This window comes from Mycteria americana, chromosome 7, assembly GCF_035582795.1.
Source record: "Mycteria americana isolate JAX WOST 10 ecotype Jacksonville Zoo and Gardens chromosome 7, USCA_MyAme_1.0, whole genome shotgun sequence".
In the NCBI taxonomy this organism is placed as follows: Eukaryota; Metazoa; Chordata; class Aves; order Ciconiiformes; family Ciconiidae; genus Mycteria; species Mycteria americana.
Window position 1 is genome coordinate 58067778 of NC_134371.1, and position 21741 is coordinate 58089518.

At 44.0% G+C, this 21741-nt stretch overlaps 1 protein-coding gene across 6 annotated transcripts in view; it reads left to right on the plus strand.

The window, feature by feature from the left end:
• The window catches only part of ST3GAL3 (ST3 beta-galactoside alpha-2,3-sialyltransferase 3), a 190788-nt gene that overhangs the window by 127609 nt on the left and 41438 nt on the right, over positions 1 to 21741 (plus strand). For all 6 annotated transcript variants that reach the window (XM_075508606.1, XM_075508602.1, XM_075508603.1 and 3 more), the window contains 3 exons: positions 922 to 985; positions 9234 to 9329; positions 13852 to 14038. In XM_075508606.1, the coding sequence (XP_075364721.1) occupies positions 922 to 985; positions 9234 to 9329; positions 13852 to 14038 (347 nt within the window). The remainder of the gene's footprint in view (positions 1 to 921; positions 986 to 9233; positions 9330 to 13851; positions 14039 to 21741) is intronic.

Consider the following 21741-nt stretch of genomic DNA (forward strand, 5'->3'; position numbering starts at 1 on the left):
TGGTCCTCTTAGGCATTTGCTTAAGGCCACAGTTAGAGTCAGGATTTGGAGACACATGACTTTTTGTCGGACCCAGTACAGCCATTCTGAAGTTACTGGTGCATTTGTAAATCCAGACTAACCAAAGTATTGCTGCTTCTTGGCCCTGGATGGGTCATGGTAAAGGGGTTTGGACCTTTATGGGGGAGAGAGGTGGAAAAATTAGGGGCAAAGGACAAAATCTAGAAGGAAGCAGACTCAAAAATTTCCATAGTCAATAGAATTATTTATGTGTAATCATTGTGGTTCTACAATTTAATAGATTTAATTTGGGTGTGTGTCTACGCTTGCATAACTTTTACCATCTGGTTGCTGCAGCATTCACTGGGTATCAGTGTAGGTTGTGGTTCCATGGGCATTTCTTTAAGCTATGATGGTTTAATTAGATTCTGCCATGAAGAAAGGCAGACTGAGGAACTGAACCTAAACTAAAAGTAACCCAGGAAGATAAAAAGCAACAGTTTTAAGCTGGTTCTGTTCCTGCATCCAGTTCACCACTCAGCTGCATAAAAGCTTGTCTGAAACCAAGCATTGACAGTGATACTGGCTTTTTCATGTCTGAAGTGTTTGTGAAACTGCAATCTCAGGGAAGTGGGTATGAAACCACTGCCTTAAACTGTACTGTGTTTGTTCCCTGTCACTCTCTCTGTGCAAGGCATTCGCACACTGCATCAGAATTTGGCACATAACATGTCTTTGCAGCCAGTGTGTGAAGGTCATTGTCCAGCGAAAATAGGAATATGCAAGTTAAAGTGTTTATTCCTAATGTGAACCTTCTTTCAGTTCCTCCAAGTAACTGCTTCAGATGCTTTACATCTCTTTGTTTTTCATTTCCATTAGAAGCGAGAACTTGTTCCTGATGTCTTCTTCCTTTCTCCCCAGATAATCTGATCAAAGCCATCCTGTCAGCAACCAAAGACTACCGTCTAACTCCAGCTCTTGACAGGTAAGATGAGACCTTTTAGACTAGAAGGAGTAGAAGTGATTATTTTCCATATGTCCGCAATAAATTTTGCTAGATATTTTTGCCTGAAATTATTGCCAATACATTTGGCTGTGCTTTGGAGATAGATCAGGAGCTGGAAACCGAGTCCTCTTTCCAGTAAATCTGTGAACTCTGGAGACCTCTGTTGAGTCAAACATGAGCAGAAAAAAAAGCATTTACCTTTTGACTATTTCCTAATCTTTTGTTTCATACGGTGTTACAATACACCCTCTTGCCCCTTTTTGAAATAAGTAAATAGCAGGTTTTCAATAAACGCATTGTTCTTTTTCAGCCTTTCTGACAAAGCAACAGGATCACAAGAAAGTCTTAGAGGGAAAGAAGGGACTGGCTTTTTTTAACAATGTTTGACTAATACCTCACTCTTAAAGCAGGAATATATGTGATCGTGTTGGCCAAGCCTGTGCCAGGATGCGATAGTAGCCTCCTGTGTCCTGTGGTATTTGAATTGATGCCTTTGGAAGAAGCTCCTTTGATTCTTCAGTCCTATTGTAGAGGTTGCTTCTGAAACTCACTGGCATGTTTACAATCAGCTTCCCAATGATAGTCCTTTAGTCTTTCCTATCCTTGCTTTTCTGTCATTCCTTCCCTTTCCCTGCAGTTTTGGTTTAGTGCCACCTCCCGGATTAGAGGTAGTTTCTTTCAGGAGCTGTCAGAGGTTTTTACTGGGACGTGATCTCTTTACAAAGTCCTGGTACTACTTCTTTCCAAGCAGTGGTACTTGCTTGAACTGGGCTAACAACGCAGTTCCTGCCTTCTAAACACATTGGTTTTATTTCCTGGCCCAGCTCCTCTTCTGCCCACTTTTCCATGACAAAGCTCATAAGCTTTTCCAGCCTTTCCGTAGGTCTCCACATCTCTCATGTTGATTGTAGAGCTTGCCTGCTGTAGTTAGAGTTGGGAGTTACTCTCTATGTGAAAGTTAATTCTTAGTTTTTTGCAGTCTGTGTGCTAATTTGGGTTGCTTTGAAGTTTGCCTTGCCTCATAGCAATGCTGGATAGGGTTAGCCTTCAGAGTTTGGATTAATTTGAGAAATGATGTCCAGAAGGCAAAATCGTTTTACAAATTACCTTCTTAGAGATTTTGCACACAACTGAGTCTCACCCATCTGGGCTTTATCTCAGCTCTGGTTGGAGAGTTAAGATTTTAATCTGTTGAAAAATCCATATATAGACTCTTTCAGAAGGTTGATCGTGGGAAATTAGTGTTAATGACAGAGGGCAGGTGGAAGATTCTTGCAGTGAAGGTTAATGTAATTGTGACCCTTGCTGCTCACCTGTTTTTTGAGGAGTGGAATGTTTCGGGTTTTTTAAAAGTAATTCCTCAGGAGGTTGTGAAACATAGCCACTCTAGGATGAGCTGTTCACTTTGGGTTTACATTCTCTATAATGGGTTTGGTGCAGAGATAGGAAAGACCTAACACTCAGGCCTTCAATGAAACATATGCAAAGTCCCTGAGATACCAAGTGTGAACAAGACCTAAGGAACAGGCTAGAAATGTATTTCTGTAGTACTGCAGTAACAAGGTTTGGTGGTGTGTATGCTTGTAAACACACAGATATCTTGGGGAAGTTGTGTTTTCTTGGGAATTTTTGTGATAAATGCAAAGCAGTGGATGTTGGTTGTGTAGTACATATGCCTCACAGTCAAATACCTCCCAAGTGAGCAGGTTTTAGGAAAGATTGAAGCTGATGTGGGAGAAAGGGACAAGAAAGGCTTGGGATAGCAAGCCGCAAAGTGAGAGCCTAAAGCGGTAGGTGGACGGAGTTGCAACAGAGGAGTTATTACAAGAGAGAGCTTGGGTACTGTAGGAGGTGTTAAGGCTACCGCAGTGCTGCTCTTGGAAACCTGCTTGGTGAGTAGGGCATAGATGAAGACTTGCGTATGCTTCCAGAAATGTTCTTCAGCTGTCATCGTCAATGAATTACAGTGCTGGCAGCAATGGGTATCTGCCATTTTGGATTCCAGAAGAGCTGATAGAGCAAACGGATGAGGGAAGGTTAGCTACTTTTTCATCTTGTCTCAAGCTCAAAGCAGATCCCAACAGTTCCTCTCTGTGGCAGCTCCAGTGTGCTGGGAGCAGGGCCTTGAGGTTCGGCTCACTCCCTTACTGCTCGCTGGTCAAGGAGAAAGTCCAGACCTCTCCCCTTTGCTCACCACCTTAGAGCAACTGGAGAGGGCCTGACTTAAGGGACCTTTAAAGGTCCCTTCCAACCCAAACCATTCTATGATTCTGTGATTAAGGGCTGAAAAAATGCCTTATTGTGAAAGAGTTAGATAAGAGAGACAGCTAAAGTCTGTGAGGTACAAGCGGTCAGACTTAGGACATCTTGTGAACCCTTCCACTTGTAGGCTCTCAGAAGCCTAGTGTGCTGATTCTAGCAGTAGGGAAAAAGCTCCAGGTTCACCTTCTTTTCAGGATGGAGTTACACCAACATTTTCTCTGTGGCAGAGCCAATCTAAGAAGCTATATTTGCTGCTGCCTGCTCTCAGACTGTAGCTCCCTACCTTATCCAGCTGCCGCGGCTGTTTGAAGAGGGACTTTAAAGGGGGTCACTGAAACAATTCCAGTTTAAAAGTTTTTCTCTTAACCTGGGTCATTCCAGTGACCTCATTTACAGAGCTCCCCTCCCACTGAAGAGTTGCGTTGGCAGAGCGGTGCAACGGCAGCACGAGAGGCTGGGGATGGGTGGGGAGGCTGAGCGTTGCCGAGCCTATTGAAGCAAGTGTTCATGTAACCACACGCTGAGTGCAGCTTTCCCGGGGGAAGGGTGGGAGAGGCAGGAGAGGTGAGGTCAGAGCAGTGCGTGAGAGCATAGGAAGGAAAGAGGGGATTAGAGTTGTATGGTGGGGGACCTACACCAAGCCTTTGGTCTTGTCCCCACCCAAGCTTCTCCATTTCTGTCCTCCTTCACAAAGCTGCCCCTTGAGATGTTACCTTCACTTGCCTCCCATAAGCCCTGGAAATGAACTTGTTTGTTTGATTATCCCTGTGCCAAAAGGGCATCCTGATGCACCTTTCCTGGCACGATGTACCAACATGGTGCTGAAATGAGGCAAACTCGATCCTTCCGGGTGTGCATAAGCCTTTCATCATCCCAAAGCAGCTTTGCCAACTCACTCCAACTAATCCATCCATTGAGAGTAGAGTTGTGTTAATAACTAGCAGCAGCTGGAGGGCATGTGAACAAATGCTATAGTTCACGCCTGTAACATAGTGTAAGTGATGCCGTGCTTTTTTAGTTTTCTTCACGACTCCTTATTATGGCACCCTTGTGTTGAACTGCTTATAGTAACCTGCTTCTGTTCCAGGGCAGGAGGTAGGTAAAGCTGCAGTTGTGTTTGTGACGGTAGTTGCAACTCAGCTCTGAGCTTTTCTGGAAAAGATTGGAGATCCAGGGGACTTTCTCTAGAATCAGTGTCCTCTTCTTCAGAGCTGGCATGTCTTTCTCCCTAACGCAGATGTCGGTGGGCCTCGTCTTTGAGACTTCAGAGTTCTCTTGCCCTCTGTTGGCTTTTCCAGGCCCATTTATATCACTGACATTTTCACTGCTTGCTTTAGTGGCTCCTCCAGTGGCCTGCCCCTCATTCTGCAAATCGATCAGGGCTTGGTTTCTAGTTCCATGGCTCTTCTGCCGGCTGGACTTCAGTGGATTTTTGGGTTAAATCTCTGCGGTGATGACCTGTAAATTTCCTGTGAAAAGACATAAATATAAAAACCTGACTGACCCTTTTGTATCGCCTCCAGGTGGTAATGAAGGCAAACTGAGAGTTTGAGCTTATAACTAACACAGTCTTTACTAATGCAGTATATATACTAACAAGTGAGGAAGGAATTTGATAGAGCAGGAGAGATGTGTGTGTCCCTCTGGTTGATAGCACCAGTTTAAGTAGCAGCAGCCAGATCAAACCAGAATATGCTAAGCCTCCCTAAGCACCAGTTACCCTAAAGATTTTTTTTTAATTATTCTGTTATATCTTTCCTCAAAGGCTTTACTTCCAAAGTTGCGTAAAGGAAAGCTTTGTGGTTTTTCTCCCCTGACAAATCCCTAAAGTGCTTTAATAAGAGAGGAAGAGGAAGTAGCAATTGCTACAATGCATACATGTGTTTACAGTGCTATATTGTTCAAGAAGATCTGTGTGAATCCCAGTTTTGGTGTAGATGCACCAAGCATCTGTGTCAAGAGTCTGTACATCTGGCTGCAGCTCCCAGCTTAGGGCTTTAGGGAAAGTCTGTCTGGTGTGGAAAGTCCGTGACGTCCTTCGTACCACCCTGGTAGCAAGCTGGAATCTGGGCTGTGTCTGATGTGTTCAGTCCTTGAGCTCTCCTGGAAAAGAAATACAGCTTTGACATACTGAGTAAACAAACAAAAAGGTGTTTGCACACTTCTTTGTGGAGAAACAATTGAGCTGTAACTGATGCTGCTTGCACAGTGTGTTTCTTCAGCCAGAAACTTGCCTGGAGCCAGCAGTGACTTTGCAGGTTTCCCATGCTCAGGCACCTTCAGTCAGTGCTGGCTGTGAAGGAGCCCAGCTACGCTGGTGCCAAGTGTCCAAACTTCTGGTCGGGATGTGAGGTCAGGTGCCTGACATCCCCGCCGAATGCTTGCCTTTCACAGTGCCATCAGGGTGGCCCTGCAGTCTTCTCACTGTCCCACAGTGTGATTGCCAAAGGTGGTGAGACCAAGCCAGCTCACCTTTCTGGCTGTCTTGATCAAAACAGTCCTGGCTGCCCGGACTTGATGTACACAGCTGATGTGCACAACCCAGGCAAAGTCCAAGACTCACTGTATCTTCATCATGTGCACCTGAAGAAAGCAATCTGCACCTGAGTACTGCCTTCTGAGTGTGCAACAGAAACTTCCAGCTTTACGATGAGAGTGGGCAGAGTACTTCTGAAAGAAATTTAAGAAAAAGCTGCTAGAAGATCAAAGATTAGACCTTAGTGTCAAAAAGATACTAATGAGAAATCTTATCTGCGGACTTAAGGAAAAAGGAGGATGCATTTAAATATGTTAAGACCACCAGGGTATAAGAGTGGTTCAGACACGAAGCTGGGCAAAGGTGATTAACTTATCAGTTATGATGAGTAAAGACAGAACCATTCAGTTAAGTATTTGTTTCATTTATTTGGGTAAAGATAGAATGATGTTGTCCCATTTTACAGCAACAATGAAATACTTTCTGTATTTTTATTAGTAACTGTGAGGATGTTAAATGACAATTTTTTTTTTTTTTAAATCAGTAAGCACTGAAGAGTATTTAAGGAGTTAAATAAAGAGTTCTCTTTGTTATTATTGTTTGCTTTTTAACCCTTCTTGGAATGTTGGATAGAACAGCAAATGTTGTGCCATTCCTGGAGAAGTATGGGAGATGACAAAGAGGTGGCTGTAAGTTGATTAGCTCGGTTTTGCAGGAAAAATTGTGGAAAATTAGATCTGGAACAGAGCTAGGATGGCAGCATAACTGATGTCAGTTATCTTGGATTTTGTGGAAATGAAATCTTGTCATGTAGATGAAGGTGGGGTTTTTTTAGATGAACTAGAAGCTTGATTGATAAAGGTAACCCTTTTAAGATAGGCATTAGTTATTTGTCTCAGTCCATTATAGTCTGATTCTACACAACACCATTGTAGACATATGCTTTTTAGGAATGGGATATGTCACACAGCTTTAAAAAGTTACTGTCAGGGTTGAGAATTAATCGTTTTGTGACACTTCTAGTGTAATCCTGCTGGCAGGTGTTCACAGTAGTTAAGACCGATCTGTAAGAAATGTAAAATTACACTAGGAAAATTTGCTAGAGCCAAAGACTGGGGAAGTATGGAGTAGGAGGACTGGGTCAGTCTAGACCTTGCCATAGAGCCCTTTTCTGAGCAATCCTTTACTGGAGCCAAATCAAAAGTCGGGCATCTCAGAGGTGACAACAGATTGTGTTTACAAGATGAGGATTATATTCTGCAAACCAATGACTATAAAAAGAGCATTGGAATGATGTACATAAAATCTCTGTGTAAAAGGGACCCTGCTTTAAGCAGCATTAGCTCCGCATGCTGGTCTTCCAGAGTCAGTGCCTCAGAGACTTCGGAAGAAGTTGAAAACGGTTCAGAGAGGTGCTGCAAATGTGACTCAAGATCTAGGAGAGCTGCCATACCGTAAGAAATGTGATGAGCTCTCTCCAGTTTGTATGGTCAAGAGAAAGGTAAGATTGGGCTTTGTTCAGTCTACAAGTACCGTGTGGGAACAGGGCCATGAAGAGGCTGCTGGAACAGCTTTGGCTGGTGGAACTGGGTCTTTTATCTCATGTGTAGCAGCTCATGCTCACCAGTCTGACCCATGACTGACTATCCACCTAGAAGCAGATGTTTACACACAGTGGTTTGTCAGTAAGTGGATCACATGCAGATGTGGAAGGGACTGCTGACAGTAGATGGTGCTTTAATTTAGCAGAAAAGGGAAGAATGCGATTAAGTGGTTTGAGGCTGAAACAAACACATCTGTATTCAAAATCGGTAAGAGCTAGCATCCATCCTAACAGTGAGGATAGAGGGGAGTGTCTATAGCCTGCAGCCTTTGGATTGCAGCATGGTATTCTTCTTCAAAACATAAAATTAAGAAAAGTCATGGCTCAGAGACAACTGGGTAGAGAAATTGCAATATTTCACCCAGCAGTCTGTTGTTTAGGAGGTCAAACTTTCTTACCGTAATCATCAAAAGAGCGTATTTTCATCTGAAATTTCACTTGGCCAGAACTGAACTACATCTTTTTTCCCTCCTGCAGCACCTTTTCCTTAAAGGTTTTGGCAAAGCTGTTACCATCTTTGTCACTCGGTTGGGTGTACTTGGGGCTGACTCTTTCCCTTCCCTCCTTGACACCATATACTGCCTGAACCAGATCTTGCCTCTGCTTTCTCCTTGTCGCCAGAACTGTATTTTTTTTCTGTGCTGTTGTCTGCAAAGTTCTTTCTTTATTGTGATTTGATTATCACAGACATCCACACTTCTTCGGCCCTTGGGGACATGAGCACTGGCCTAATATGCCCATCTTCTTGAGGAGGCTTTTTCTTTTGGAAAGGCTGGGATCTGCAGTGAAACTTCATCTGGGCTGGGGAAGCTGTTCCTGAATGTTTCTTGGTGCTGTTAATTCTGCACATATCTCCAGCTAATGGCTCTGTCAGCGAGGTAACCCTCAGTGGTTTAGCTGAGTCTTTTAAGTGCGCTCCAGCCCCGCTCTGCAAAGACAGACCCCATGTAAGTAGAGCTTTCCTCACACTGGCTCTTTAGACTGATCACAGTGAGGACAGCCTAGAAGAGACCAGTCGACTGTGCCTGGGACTAGGAAGGCTGCCTAGCCCAGAGATCTGCTCCAAACAACTGATTGCCTTGGACCCTTTCCGAAAAAGGCTCTGCAGACACGTATTCCTTGAGTGAACTACCAGAGATAGAGGCACATTGCCAGAAGAGCCAGCTGCGTTTGGGATTAGATGGCTGGAAAGAAGTCCTCTCTCCATCTTCAAAATGAAATCGTTTTTTAACATCTGCTGCAGAGAGTTCTCATGACTCGCGGTTCCACGAGAAACTGTTCTCTTCCTTCTCTTTCCTGTCTGTTAAATAAGGTTATTTTCCTTACCCTTCCTCACCCATTGTGTCTCCATATATGTTTCCTACTGGATGGGGGGGTGTCCCTTTTTCTATCCATTTAATGTTTTTCTGTCTCTTGAAGTGTCATGATAACTGCAGCAATTTTGCACTCAGCAAGGTGAGCACACCCCAGATAACCTGGCAAGATCTGCCTGCACTCAGAAAATTGCTTGGAGAGAGGACTTCCTCACTAAGCCTTTGGTTTATTGTTATGTCAGTGCTAAATGAATAATGAGAAGGTTTAAGTAAACAGATGGGTTTGATTCAAGCCCATCATACCAGAGGTGTGGGGGGAGAGGAGCTGCTTGTCCTGACAGCTCATCTCATTAGGCCACACATGGTGTGAGGTGTTGAAAGCAGTTTATCATGTGTAATGCCTGGGCATGATGGGGTGAGCTGGGGATCAAGTGTATCTCTGTCCTCCCCTTAATTCTTAATATTCCAAAAGGTTTCCTGTAGTTCTCAGGTAGGTGCAAACTAAACATGTGCAGCTCGGTGTGTTTGAAGTTATGTTACAAAAATCACCTCTTTCCTCTGTTTCTTCCACAGTCTCAGCTGCCGGCGATGTATTATTGTGGGAAATGGTGGAGTACTTGCAAATAAGTCGTTGGGGTTAAAAATTGATGACTATGATGTTGTTGTCAGGTGAGTCTTTGCCATCACAGTTTTCTTGTCATATATTCAGTTTTGGTATCGATTCACATGCTATGCAGGCAAAGGCTAAACCTACTCTAGTGATAATATCTATTATTATGGAAGTATTAACGAATATGGAGGGGAAAAAAAAAAGAGCATATAAGTGTTTGTTATAAATGGTGATCACATCAAAGGGTAAAGGCACTCCTCAAGCATTCCATTTTCCACTGCTGTTTGGGAATGTGCTCTCTCCTATGATCCCACTTGAACCTTCTCTTAATAGCTTCTTTCTAAAAGCTGCTTCTTTTGTGATGCCCTTAGGTGGTGAAGCAGTAAAACATATTGTTAGTTCTGCTCCCAGATACATCCCTTAGGTAGCTCAGGGAAGTATTATTGGTCATACATGTGTAGCATTCCCCGGGACCCACACTTCACAGTTAGGATGGGAAGAACTAAGGGCAGTGCAGCACAGGGTCTTAGGAAGCAGTAAGCCTCTATGAGTGAGGACCCAGTAATGATTAAACACCTGTAGGTGCACCCTAGAAACTGTAAATCCTTTGCCGCTGTTTCACCGCGGATGATGATGTTGAATAAGGGAGCAGAAGCAGAGTGGCATAGGAGTGGAAACGACCACAGCCAAAGTTAGGACTTCCTGCTTTCGCTGAGGACCTGGATCATCGCCATCTCAGAATGCTTGAAAAACGTGCTGATATGTGAAATCACAGGTCTAGTCATAACTCTTGGTAATAAATCTGTCAAGTCAGGGAGGTGTTCTGGGTGACTGGAGATTAACAAACATAATACCTGTACTAATGGAGACTGAGAGAGAGTGTGTGTGTAGGAGGGAGGGGGGATGTGCTCTAGGGAGCTACAGACCCATTAGTCTGACTCGAAAAACATGCAGAGCTTTATAGCAGGTTCTGAATCATGAGTAACCAAAATATTACGATGGTAAATAGGAAAAGTGGGATAAACCGCAGTGTAAGTTTATAAAAACTGGTTTAACGTAGTCTAAGCTGTTGGGGTTTTTTTCCTTAGTAAGATAACTGATTTCATATTAAAGGGAATGTAGCTGATATAATCCCTCTGAACTTTAGTCAACCATGAGACATGGTGGCAAATAGCAAATTCTTAGCTAAGGTGGAAGAAAGAAAAGGATTAGTAAAAGAATCCTTCTCTAAGACATAGAGAAGGTATCATTTAGCATGGTCTCCTTTCTCTCCCATGCGCTAGTAATGGGCAGATGAGGAAAGAATAGAATATACCTAAAGTAATAAATACCCTCTAACTCTGGACAAAAAGACCAAGAAGATCTCTTTCAGTCCTTTGTTCCTGTGAACGGTTCCCTGCTTCCTGACAGTGTTCTGGACACAGGGATGACTATTCAGAACAGGATGAAACTTTTACAGCCCTTCCCCTAGTTCATCCCACTATCAGTTGCTAGCGAAGAGCTCTTACTGCTCGTCATAGTCTGGTGACTTGCAGTTATTTGAGCTGGATTAAAATTCAGTTATAGCCTCTTCTTGGGCTTGGACTCTTCAAAAAGTAGCAAGAGAACAGTTTCAATCCTTCTGGACTAAGCCACCCACTAAGATTTACATCAGAAAGTCCACTATTTAATTTCCAAATGAAAAGTTCAAACTTTTATCCCCACATCAGTAAATCTGTGTCAGTTTGCAAGCCGAGAGGATAAGAGGGCAGCTAAGCACCTGTGCTGTTTGTGGGATGGATCAAGGAGAGAAAAGTCAACTGTAAAGGTTAAATGAAGCCAGGTGCTTGGATGTGGGACTGAGGAGATGAGAGCAGACTTCTTCTTAATGTATCCAACCGTTTCCTTTACTCCTGGGGAAGTCCCTTGTGTATAGCATCCTTTTTCATGGGTTGCAAAACCCCTTTGAAGGATCAGATTTGGGACCTAGGAGGTGAATTTTAAGGGAAAAAGTGTGGTACATTTATGAACAAAGGAGTGATCCAGCAGTATGTGGAGTTTTTTGATGCATCATGTGTTACCATGTGAGGATAGCTAATTGCGGCAAGAAATTTTGATCTTGTGGTGAAGAGTCAGATCAGCTTTGACAGTTCTAAAACAGCTTGGAGTGAGTTAGTTACCAGGGTTTTTTTTAACTGGATATTATCAGATTTCAGTGCAGATGTTACTCCCAGCTGTCACACTGTTTACCTGGCAGGAGCTTCTTGCAGCAGTCAGTCATCAGTGCTCTGAAATCCCTACCTAGAATAGATTGCAGACAGGGGAAAAACAAGTATGTGTCAGAAATTCCTGGTTAGAATGAGACAGGGATTCACCTGATGATGATACTTTAGTGATATTTGGGAGGGTCTTCGTGGTGCCTAGGTTAGGAGTTAGTGTCTCTAAGCTCCCTGTGTTGTCAGTGGATACAGAGACAGAGAAACACTCCGAAACTTCTTATGGAGAAAACTGCCTGTCCGTGGGCAGTATGAGGAGGCCTGGCGTCCTAACTGAGGTTCTCTAAGATTTAGCTGTGTTTATAACTACCAGCGTGTCCTGCCTGAGAAGGGGTTCAAACTGTGTAGCACGCACCTTCGCGAACGCAGGTTGTGGCTGCCAGAACTTTTCCTGCTCCGTTGCCTGCGCTGCCCCTGCGGCACTGCCCGCGGGGCCGACAGCGCTGGCTCGTTAGCAGGGCTCCATCGCTATGACTCCGTCAGCAGCTCACATTCTGGTCCTTTGCTGGACACCTGAGTTCATTTTACTTGGGGAAATGGTTTGTTTTGTTTCCTGTCTAGGTGCAAAGTAGGGGTCCCAAGTTTTGGGTGCTTTAACAAGGTAAGCAGCGAAAGAGCGAACCCAGAAGCTGGGGGTGGGGAAAACCCTGCCAAAGAGCTACGCATTGACATTTGAAATGACTGCAGGTGCTAACCTTCCCCTCAACTTCAAGACAGATGAAAATATGTATAACTAGCTTTCTTTACGTAGTGCTTCGTTGTATTTATCTCTGTTACCTTTAGGGCCATGTGTTTTTACATTATGTAGGCTCATCTACCCCAAAGAGACACAATGCCTTGAAGTTTAAGTAACGTCCATAGCAAAGTGAGTGATGTGTGAAAGCGCTGTCAGCAACAGAGGAAAAAGCAAGGGATCAGGCTGGCTGGGAGCATTGTTTTTGCAGGCAGTCAGGTCTAGATGCCTCAGAGTCAGGGTACAAAGTGAGGGTTTATAAACCACAAAAAAAGGCTTCATCTCCTATGTAAATTGTGGTGGTGCCGATTCTTAAGTTGTTTTCCCTTTAATGTTTTATTCCTGATGATAAAGTAATTATTTTTACTAAAAATACATAGGAATTTATTCTCCTTAATTCTGAATAGAATTTTAGATTGTATACAGGGATTTTCTTCTACTAAAAGGTTTCCCACCTAAAATGCTTACCCAGGCTGAAAAATCAAATCCAGATCCTCATTAACATTCCTACATGGCAAAATTTGCAGTCCATAAGCACTTTCTAGTATATTGAACCACCCCAAGTCAAGAAGGCTGCAATAATTCAAGCAGGCAATGCTGTTCCATCAAGGTCTGCTGTTTGATGTCAGCAAGATGTGTATTCCAAGTTACTTGAAATTTCCTCGGCTTTGGGTTTCTAGCTTTGAATAGAAGTTCTGAATAACTTTAATGTCGTGCAAGTCATCATTGCTGTTGACGCCAGAGCAGTTTGTTTTTTGAAGGGAAAAAGCTTTGTCCCTGTGAAGGGTGTTTTAACAAAAGCACAGCTAAACACATAGCATCCCCTTAGAAATCAGTGTGCCCAAGAGCAAAGCTGTGTGTCTGCTCGGGTGTTTTCGGAGTGGGATGCGCTTCCCCAGCAGAAACTCCTGCGAGTCAGTGAGACCGCAGTGCTGCTGAGCCCTACCCCAGCTGCGCGGCCCAAGCTCTTCCTTTGCGCTGGCACTGCAGGGCAGCTCGCCTTCTGGGTGGGCCAGTTTGGGGAATTAAACCAGCTAGAGATGGTTACTTTTTTTTTTTTTTTTTTTTTTTTTTAAATTATTAGCTGGCTTAGTTCCCTAAACAATCTCACTGCAGGTAAGATGAGCAGTGTAAGCTCTGGACTGGGGCTGGAGCATGAGACCAGTTTCAGTTTGCTTAACCTGCCACGGAGCTGCATCCTCTGTTTCAGCACAGTCTTGCAGAATCCAAGTAAGATATCCCAGGAGCGATGGGATGTTAAAATATTCATGCTTAGTTTGTAACTCTAAATTTGCAAGGACAATATCTTTCAGTTTCCTTTTCCAAAGCTTCCAACCCAATTTAAATCACAAGAGTGGATGTGCAGAAGTGGTTTGCATTATATTCAATGAAATAATTTAAATAGCTTCTAACTAAACTGTTGTCACGTGGTATAAAGCTTCATAAATGTTTGATGAAGAACTGCAAGAGTTAACGTTTGCTGCTGTAACAGCTGTGTACAGGGAGCTCTTGCCCGGCAGCGATTGCTGTATCATCAACACGCATGAGTGTAAGTGGGAATCCATGACAGTGTCTTCTCTGGTTGCCCTGCAGGCTGAACTCGGCTCCAGTGAAGGGCTTTGAAAAAGATGTGGGTGGCAAGACAACTCTCCGGATCACATATCCTGAAGGTGCAATCCAGAAAATGGAGCAGTATGAGAAAGATTCCCTGTTTGTTCTGGCGGGATTCAAATGGCAGGATTTCAAGTGGCTGAAATACATTGTTTACAAGGAGAAAGTGGTAAGAACGCTGTCAGCTGGCATTGTGAAGGTCACCTAATTAGAAACAGTGGGCAGACATGGTATCACAGTCATATTTGCCACGTTTTGGTCTGAAGAGAGTTCCCCTATGTGTCCTGCTGCATTTAAGTGAAGGCTTTTTTACCTCCATGGACTTCAGCTTTAATTAAATATGCTTTACAAAGACATCTCTCTGTAACCTGACCTTGCATCACAGATGAGGCTTTCTATTCAAGATTATGTTGGTGTGTGCTATGAACAATAAAGTTAATTTTTATTTATTTTAAAGAGTATATAAAAGGACCAACTTTTGCATGGAATTTATGGACTCTTAGGATTTAAGAGCAGAGGAGGGAAAAGAGCAATAGCAAGGGGAGGAAATGGGAGTTTGGGGTTGAGGATGTGATGGTACAGGACGGGAGGAGGACACAGCAGCAGCACAGCTTGTTGAAAAGGCTACAATCCACAGACTTAATACGACCTTTTGAATAGCACAGACCATTATATTTTGCTCTGTTATTGCTGCACTGAGATTCATTATTTGTGTTTGGCTAAAGTATCATCCGGAAGAACAGTATCAAGTCTAATTTAAAACCATTGAAACGGTGAATCCACTGCTTTCCCCATGTAAATATTTTGTCCCAGTCAGTTGCATTAGTTGCCTTCTGAAGTACCATGAACCTGTTCTTAGTCAGGGTTGTTCTCTGTAATTCACCCATGCTAAATGGAACAGGTTGTGGTCACTGACTTCCCATTCAGTGGATGGCTCATCTTTATCTGTTGTCATGAAGTCTGGAATGAATGGCCTCTATTTAGGTATAGTTCTTGTTTTACAAATCTTATATCTCTGTTTTCAAATGTTCTTTAATTATTTTTCAACAAATAACCAGACAAATGGATTAATGTTCAGAGGATGGGATGTTATATCATGTGTTTGGAGACAGAGAGGAGGTTGGCAGCTCACCATATACAGAATGAAACAGTCTGGGAACATGATTATATACAGTTGTTACATAGATGGCCCTAAGGCTCATACCTTGCTCTTGTCTCACACTGGCACCAACTTGCAATTATTTTCCTGGTACCAGACAGATGAAGTTACCTGTCAGCCTCTGGGCAAGCACAAGTGGGCTTTCATAACATGCATAATTGAGTCACAAGTAATTTTCTTTGATTTATGTCATGCTCTTGTTCTTCATTCTGGGCAAGGGAAAGCCCTGGCAGTGTCAGTGCCCTGCACAACCTGAACGCAGCCGTGGGGACTCCTAGTGTTTAGCTTGAAGTTCAAAGGATGGATTGGTTTACTTCAAAACAAATTGAATTTCCACCTGATGCTTGCAGTCATGCGGTCATCACCAGGTTCTAATGTAGTATCCCCTGCTCTTGGAAAGATGCAGCGAGTAGTTTGTTAACACTTGCTAGAAGACTGAGGAGAGCGATTGCAGTAATCTTAACTGAGTGCTTCAGTGCCCAGCAGAACTTGGGCTTCTTGCATTGCATGTTACTTCAATGCTCTTGTGGTTGGCTCCTTATCCTTCATTTCTCTGGAATAAACACTCCATTTTTGTCAGTTCTTGTAGGTGATGTTTTCCAGATCTCTTAATTCCTGTTGCTCTTTTGAATGCCTGCAGTCGATTCATCTTTTTCTTAAAGAGCAGTGCCCAAAAATGTACAGAGTACAGCAAATAGAGAGGAGCAAACAGCTACTTCACTAGCCTCGCAGTTCTCATTCTTTATACATCCACTGTTTTGACTGCCTTTTCCACAATGGCATGGGACTGAAGGTGAGTGTCCAGTTCCTTGAGATTCCAGGTCTCAGGAAGAACTGAAGAGCAGCTACCTCCACAGCTCCACACCCTGTGCTTGTGCCGTTGGCTCTTCCTGCCAAAGAGCAGCACTGTGCACCCTACAGATTCTTTCTGCCAGAACACTCCTCCAATGTGCCAAGTTCCTTTGGCAGAGCTTTCCAGCATACCTACCATTCTTTCCAGATTCATGTCCTCTGCAATTTAATAAACATACTTTTTACTCCATCATCCAGGTTGATAATGAAAACACTAAACAAAGTTGGTTCCTAGGCAGACCCCAAAGTAATAGCATCCTTCCATTTCTACAGTGAGCCCACTGAGAACTCCTCCTGCATAGTTTTTTGGCCACTTCCGAAATTGTATCACAGTAGTATCATTAATAACATTTTATGGCGTGTTTGTGAAAGTGATACGTCAAAAGCCTTACTGAATTTCAGTTCATGTCTTGCTTCTCCCCTATGATACTTTTTTTCCTGTATAAAGAAATACTTTTTTTTTTAATAATGATTCACTCTTGACAAATCCGCCTGGGTTGCTACTCAGTCTTTGTTATTTTTTTCAGGTGCTTACAAATAATTAATCTTGCTATTCTGAGAATCAAAATCATAAATCAACTCTCTTCCCTTTTTTTGCCTTCTTAAGGCTAGGCACTACTTTTGTCCATTTTCAATCCTTTCACACCCTACCTGTTCTACACAAGTTCCCAAAGGGAGTTGTTGCTGGTTTTTGAGGTTGCTGAGCCAGTTCTTTGAATGCTTTAGGATGCAGTCCAGGTGACTGGAAAACATATGTCTTGTCCTCTCTAGTCTGATCTCTCTCTATTTGAGGGTAAGATCTTGCTGTCACTGGCTTTAGCTGCAAGCAGGTGGCTAGCACAGCTGCTTTTTCTAGTGGAAAACGATGCAAAAAGTGCTGTCTCTTAGCTAGAAGAAACGACCCGATGGAGAACTACCAGTGCTATGGGAAGAAGACGTAGGCGTCTGTTTGTTCTGGTAGCGAGTGTTAGTATTTTTATCAGCGTGTGGTAAGTTCAAAATGACAAATGCCTGCCCAGTGCTCTCTGTGGAGAGTTTCTGTTTCTCTCTCAGCTGATTTTCCAGAGAAAAGGGAGCTTCTTCCTTTCCTGGATTCATCTAGAGGCACTTGCTTGACCTAGGAGCTCTGTATGCCACTGTTGCTTATTCCTTATCTGACATTAGGCCTGTCCCTCTGCAAGTTTATCCCCACTGCAAACCAGTAGTTACAGTCGGGAGTCTGACCTCAGGCCAGAGATAAGGGAAACGGAAGCATCCTGCTAAAGAACGTGACTGCTGCGGAAGTGGACACATTCTTCAAAAAAATGGGCCGAACTCTGCCCTCTGATGTTTCCTTTGCCCCTGAATGTTGATGGCAACTGCATGTGTCCATGGTACAGTCACAGGTGGGGTATGAGACTTTCTGAATTCCTTCAGACACCAGACCTGGAGCTGCTTGGACCTGCTTGACCAGGGATTCTGGGCCAGGTACTAGGATCCTTGATTAGTCCTGTCTCAAGTGAAATCAAAGGGAGTTTGTCTGAGAAGAGTAAATGAAAGGCGACTGGCTATTTATTGCTGGGGTCAGTGGTCGGATAAGCTTATTCTCCCTGCAGCTGAGAGGGATTTGCTCTGTGTTATGTTAGTCTTTTGGCAGCACTTGCATACTGAGGAAGGACTAAGTGCTTTGTAGAGAGGAGGATTTTCAGGAGACGTTACAAGGAAAAAGAATCGGTGTGATGCAGAAGCAGCAGCGCAATGATGAGGCAGAGGATTTGATGTGTTACATACAGTCTGGTGCAAGCCTTCCGGAGATCTGCGTGATGCCTCGGTGCCCTGGGAGGCACTATATCCAGAAAGAGGAGCAGTGGAATATGGACCAAAGAAAAAGTAAAAGCTCAGCTGCTTTTTATTTCACACTAAAACAGAAATACCTGGAAGCAAATAAAAACTTGAGAGAAAACATTAATTTAGAAAAAGGACAGGCTTGGCTAAATATTCAACATCAGCAGCAAAACAAAGGTAGTCTCCATCAGAGAGTTCTGGGTGAGCTGGCACTCAAAATTGCAAGTCTGGCAGCAAGTTGGGGCAGTACTGTATCACTGGAGAGTATAGACCTGTCTTTAAGAAGGGGAAAGGTGGGTGAATCTGAGCGACTAAAACCCTGGTAATTTGATTTCAGTCATTTGACAAGCATTAGAATAAACTGAAGCAGAAAATAATTGCACTTGTTGCAAGTAAATGGGGGAAAAGGAGTGTGGGATGGAGAAAGGTGACACGGTTAGCAGAGGGGAGCGTTGCGCCATGCTGACCTAATACGTCAGTGTACCAAGTGGAAAGGAAGTGAGTTGGAGCCCCACAGCCTGCAGTCGCATGAACCATGATTACTGCAGAAGGGTCACAGATGTGAGTTGTTTGTGCGTCTGGTGACTGGTCTGGCAGTGCTGACTTGCAGTCACTGCTGCAAGGGCCTGCTGACAATTCCAGGCACCCCTCCTCTGATGAAACGGCTGCTGCTAGTGCATCCCCAGAGGTGGATTACTCATGGACAGTCACTCAGAACAGTTAGAGTCTTGGTTTGGTCGTGTACTGCTCTTCTCTGTTAAAATAATGGTCAAAAGCTGAAGGTTTCTCTGTTGCGTGGAGAGTAGATGCTTCCTGCAACAAACAGAGGAATTTACAAGCGCCGGTTATGCAAACCAGCCATCACAGCCTGCCGCTGAGGCTGATTCCAGGGCGGTTTTTTGCCCGTCATTAGTGAATCAGAAGGAGCTCTCTTGCTTGCTAGGGCTCACTTCCCTGAACATCTGGCACACGGCGGTAAAGCAGCCAAGTGAGGGCAAAGGTTTCACTAGAAATTGGCAGCTCACAAGCTTCCTTCTCATGTAGTAATGAGCCTGCGGATGCTTCCAGCAGGAACCTCTGCAGCCTCTGCCAGGAAGAGTCACTTGTGCAGTAAGTGCCTGCGGCACCTCGAAGCTCTCTTTGATAGTGAAAGTTACAGGAGCGAGTGAGCACCTGCCTGCGAGCGAGGCCAAGTTCGGTTGTCTGTCCCTTGCAGGGGCATGCCTCTGACAGCTTGCGCACGGCAGTGATGCCATCTGAAAAGCAGTCATCCTCCAGCAGATGTTGAGACTCCAGCAATGGGCACGACATGACCCTCCCTCCTTTGTCACAGCATGTGACTGCTGCTTGTGGAGATCTTACGGATGTGGCAGCAGTGGAGACTTTTTTTTTTTTTAACCTTTTATTTGGGAACTACATTTCTGCTTTAAGTCAACAGGTTACTTCTAGTCCTGCTAAAATATATGTTACGATACCTTCCTGCCTTGATCAGCCTGTGTTACTGTACTAGAGCCAAGGCCGGACTGCTGCCAGAGCCCTCATGGTCTGCTGAGCTTTTGTTTAGAGCTTCTCTTCTTCCATTAGTTAATGGCCTTGTCATGCTATGTGTTTGCTAGGGCAGACTGTGAACGCCACAGCCTCGTAGTACACTGCGGATTCCTCAGATTCTGAAACAGCCTTGCCTGTGGGCTGTTTTGCATCCCTGAAAAAAAACTGAGGAGCCACCATGCTCCTCCTATTGGCTTGAGGAACATAGTCTGTTCTTGCTGTCCAACCTCAACTAAAGCGTCATCCACATGCGTGTGTTTCTAGCTTGTTTGGAACTGGAGCCCAGCACTTGAGCAGGCAGTTTCTCTGGATCTGGGCTAGGGAGGGAGAACCTGCTTTTTCCAATGCTGTCACTTGCCTTTGGTGACAAATGGAGTGGCCACTGCCACGGCAATTTCACTCCAGAGTCTGCCTCTGGATTGCAAATATTTTCTTTCCCTTTCCTCCTCCCAGGGGCTTGCTGCTTTAAAATATTTTGTTTACAGTTGGTCATTTCAGTTTTTAAAGGACTGTGAGAAAGACTCTTCATCTGGTTTTGGTGGAGCTGTAAATCCACCACTAGTTGTCTTAATGCATTATGAATGCAAAGCTTGGTTACAGATTTGTGGTGCCTGATCCTGTGCTACAACAGAGCTCTAGCCCACCTGCTCAGAGATATGCCTGGTAGGCATTGCCTTGTGTCCTCCTGCTCTCCTTGGACTCGGGTGGAAGGGGACAGAAGCTGGACTTGCTGCTCCATCATAAATGAGAAGAAGCTTTTGAATTGGGAAGTCAGCTTAAGGGTTGTTCCATTTCTTTCACAAATTTGAGTTTTCACCTAAATAGCCATTTATAACTAATCCCTTCAGAAGTATAATATAGGAAGGCATGGTTGGTGACTAAAGCAGCCAACGTGCATAAAGGACGTGATGAGGCTTGCACTGGGGAAGAGGCAAGAAAGCCTTTTCAGAGGTAATTGTCCTATGGTCCTAGCACACAGTGCAAAAGGCCGTTTCCGCTCACAGAGCGTGGGGGGATTTTAGGAGGAATTGATAGCAGAGAATACCTTATCACATCATCAGGATGGTTCAGTGCCTCAGTCAAGGCAACCGAACCATTACTAAATGTTGAAGCAGAGAAAATGCCTTGCAATAAAGTTAAAACATGAGGCCCTCTTCTGACTCCTACCAAGTCTCTGACTGAGAAGAAGAGGTGGGAGAGTCTGCGTGATGTATTCTGTGGAGAATATTCTGTATTCCTTTGGCAGAGAGTAGCTGGGAATTAGTTTGTCTTTCTGGGACGATTCTTGGGACAACGTTGACTTTTTTGGGGGGTTTTGATCTCTCCCTGGCTGTGCAGAAGGCTAGTCCATACTGCCTGAGGGGCTGTGCTCCCCATGTCGGGACCTGCTCCCCCAGTGTAGTGCGTTGGTGGGAATGGCCCAAGGGAACCAAGGAAGACTTGCATATGAAAAAATAAATCCTTCTCTGTGACTAGCCTAGGAGATCAGAGCCATTTCCAGAAGACATAAGGGGAAGTATAAACACTGGTGTGCTATGAGAGAAGGTGAGCCATTTTTTTTCCAGTCACGGTTAGAAGAGAGGCTGGAAAATATATAGGTATGCTATATAAAATCTTGTCCCTGCTGACCAGAAGAGGGAGAAGACCTTAGTTCTGTATTGCATAGCTTTTAACAAGCTTTCAGGTAGCACTGTGGTGAGGACCATACAGGAACCTCAGTAGACAAATGACCCAGTTTGCAACATGGGCCTTGGGGGAGACTTCCTGGCCAGATTCCCAAAGGAAGGTTGCTGGTATGGAAAGTGCAGGCTGGAGCTTGCCCTTCATACATACCTGCATGCAAAAGCATAATAAGATTAGGCAGGTCACTACATAGCTGAGAGCTGTTCCCACCCAGGCATACTTAGTGTGTCTGTAAGTACACTGTCAAGCATCAGCTGGTGGCTGGGGCTGCTCTGATGCTGTTGCAGTGTGCCTCCATAGCATTTAATATTATCAGATGGATGCGTGCTGGACAATAAAACTTGTCCACCTGGATTGGATAGTCATCAATATTCACAAGTCTGTAGCCACATACACCTAAGCTTCTGGGGCAGATGAAGAAAATAAAAAATAGCCATAAGTACACTATTTTCTGGATGAAAAAATTCCAGGTATCAAAAGTTTGCGAAGTATCTATATTTGTAGGAATAACATCATTGATTACTCGTTTTAGACAGTTTCTCTCTAAAATTCAAAATTGTTGGTGTGCCTGCCCTTCCAGTCATTCCCACACCATCTGTGGGTTTTGTCCTTTTTTTTGTCCCTTACTTTGCTTGCTATTACCTAACTGCAGTCTTCCTTGCACTATATTTTCTATTAAAGGGTGAGAAGCATTTATTCATGCTAGGCTTCAGTAGTCCTTAAAGAACCTTTATCCCACATCTGCCAAGACAGCATCATCTTCATTTCTGGCTCAGTAATCCTAGCAGTGACATGAAAATCAGAGA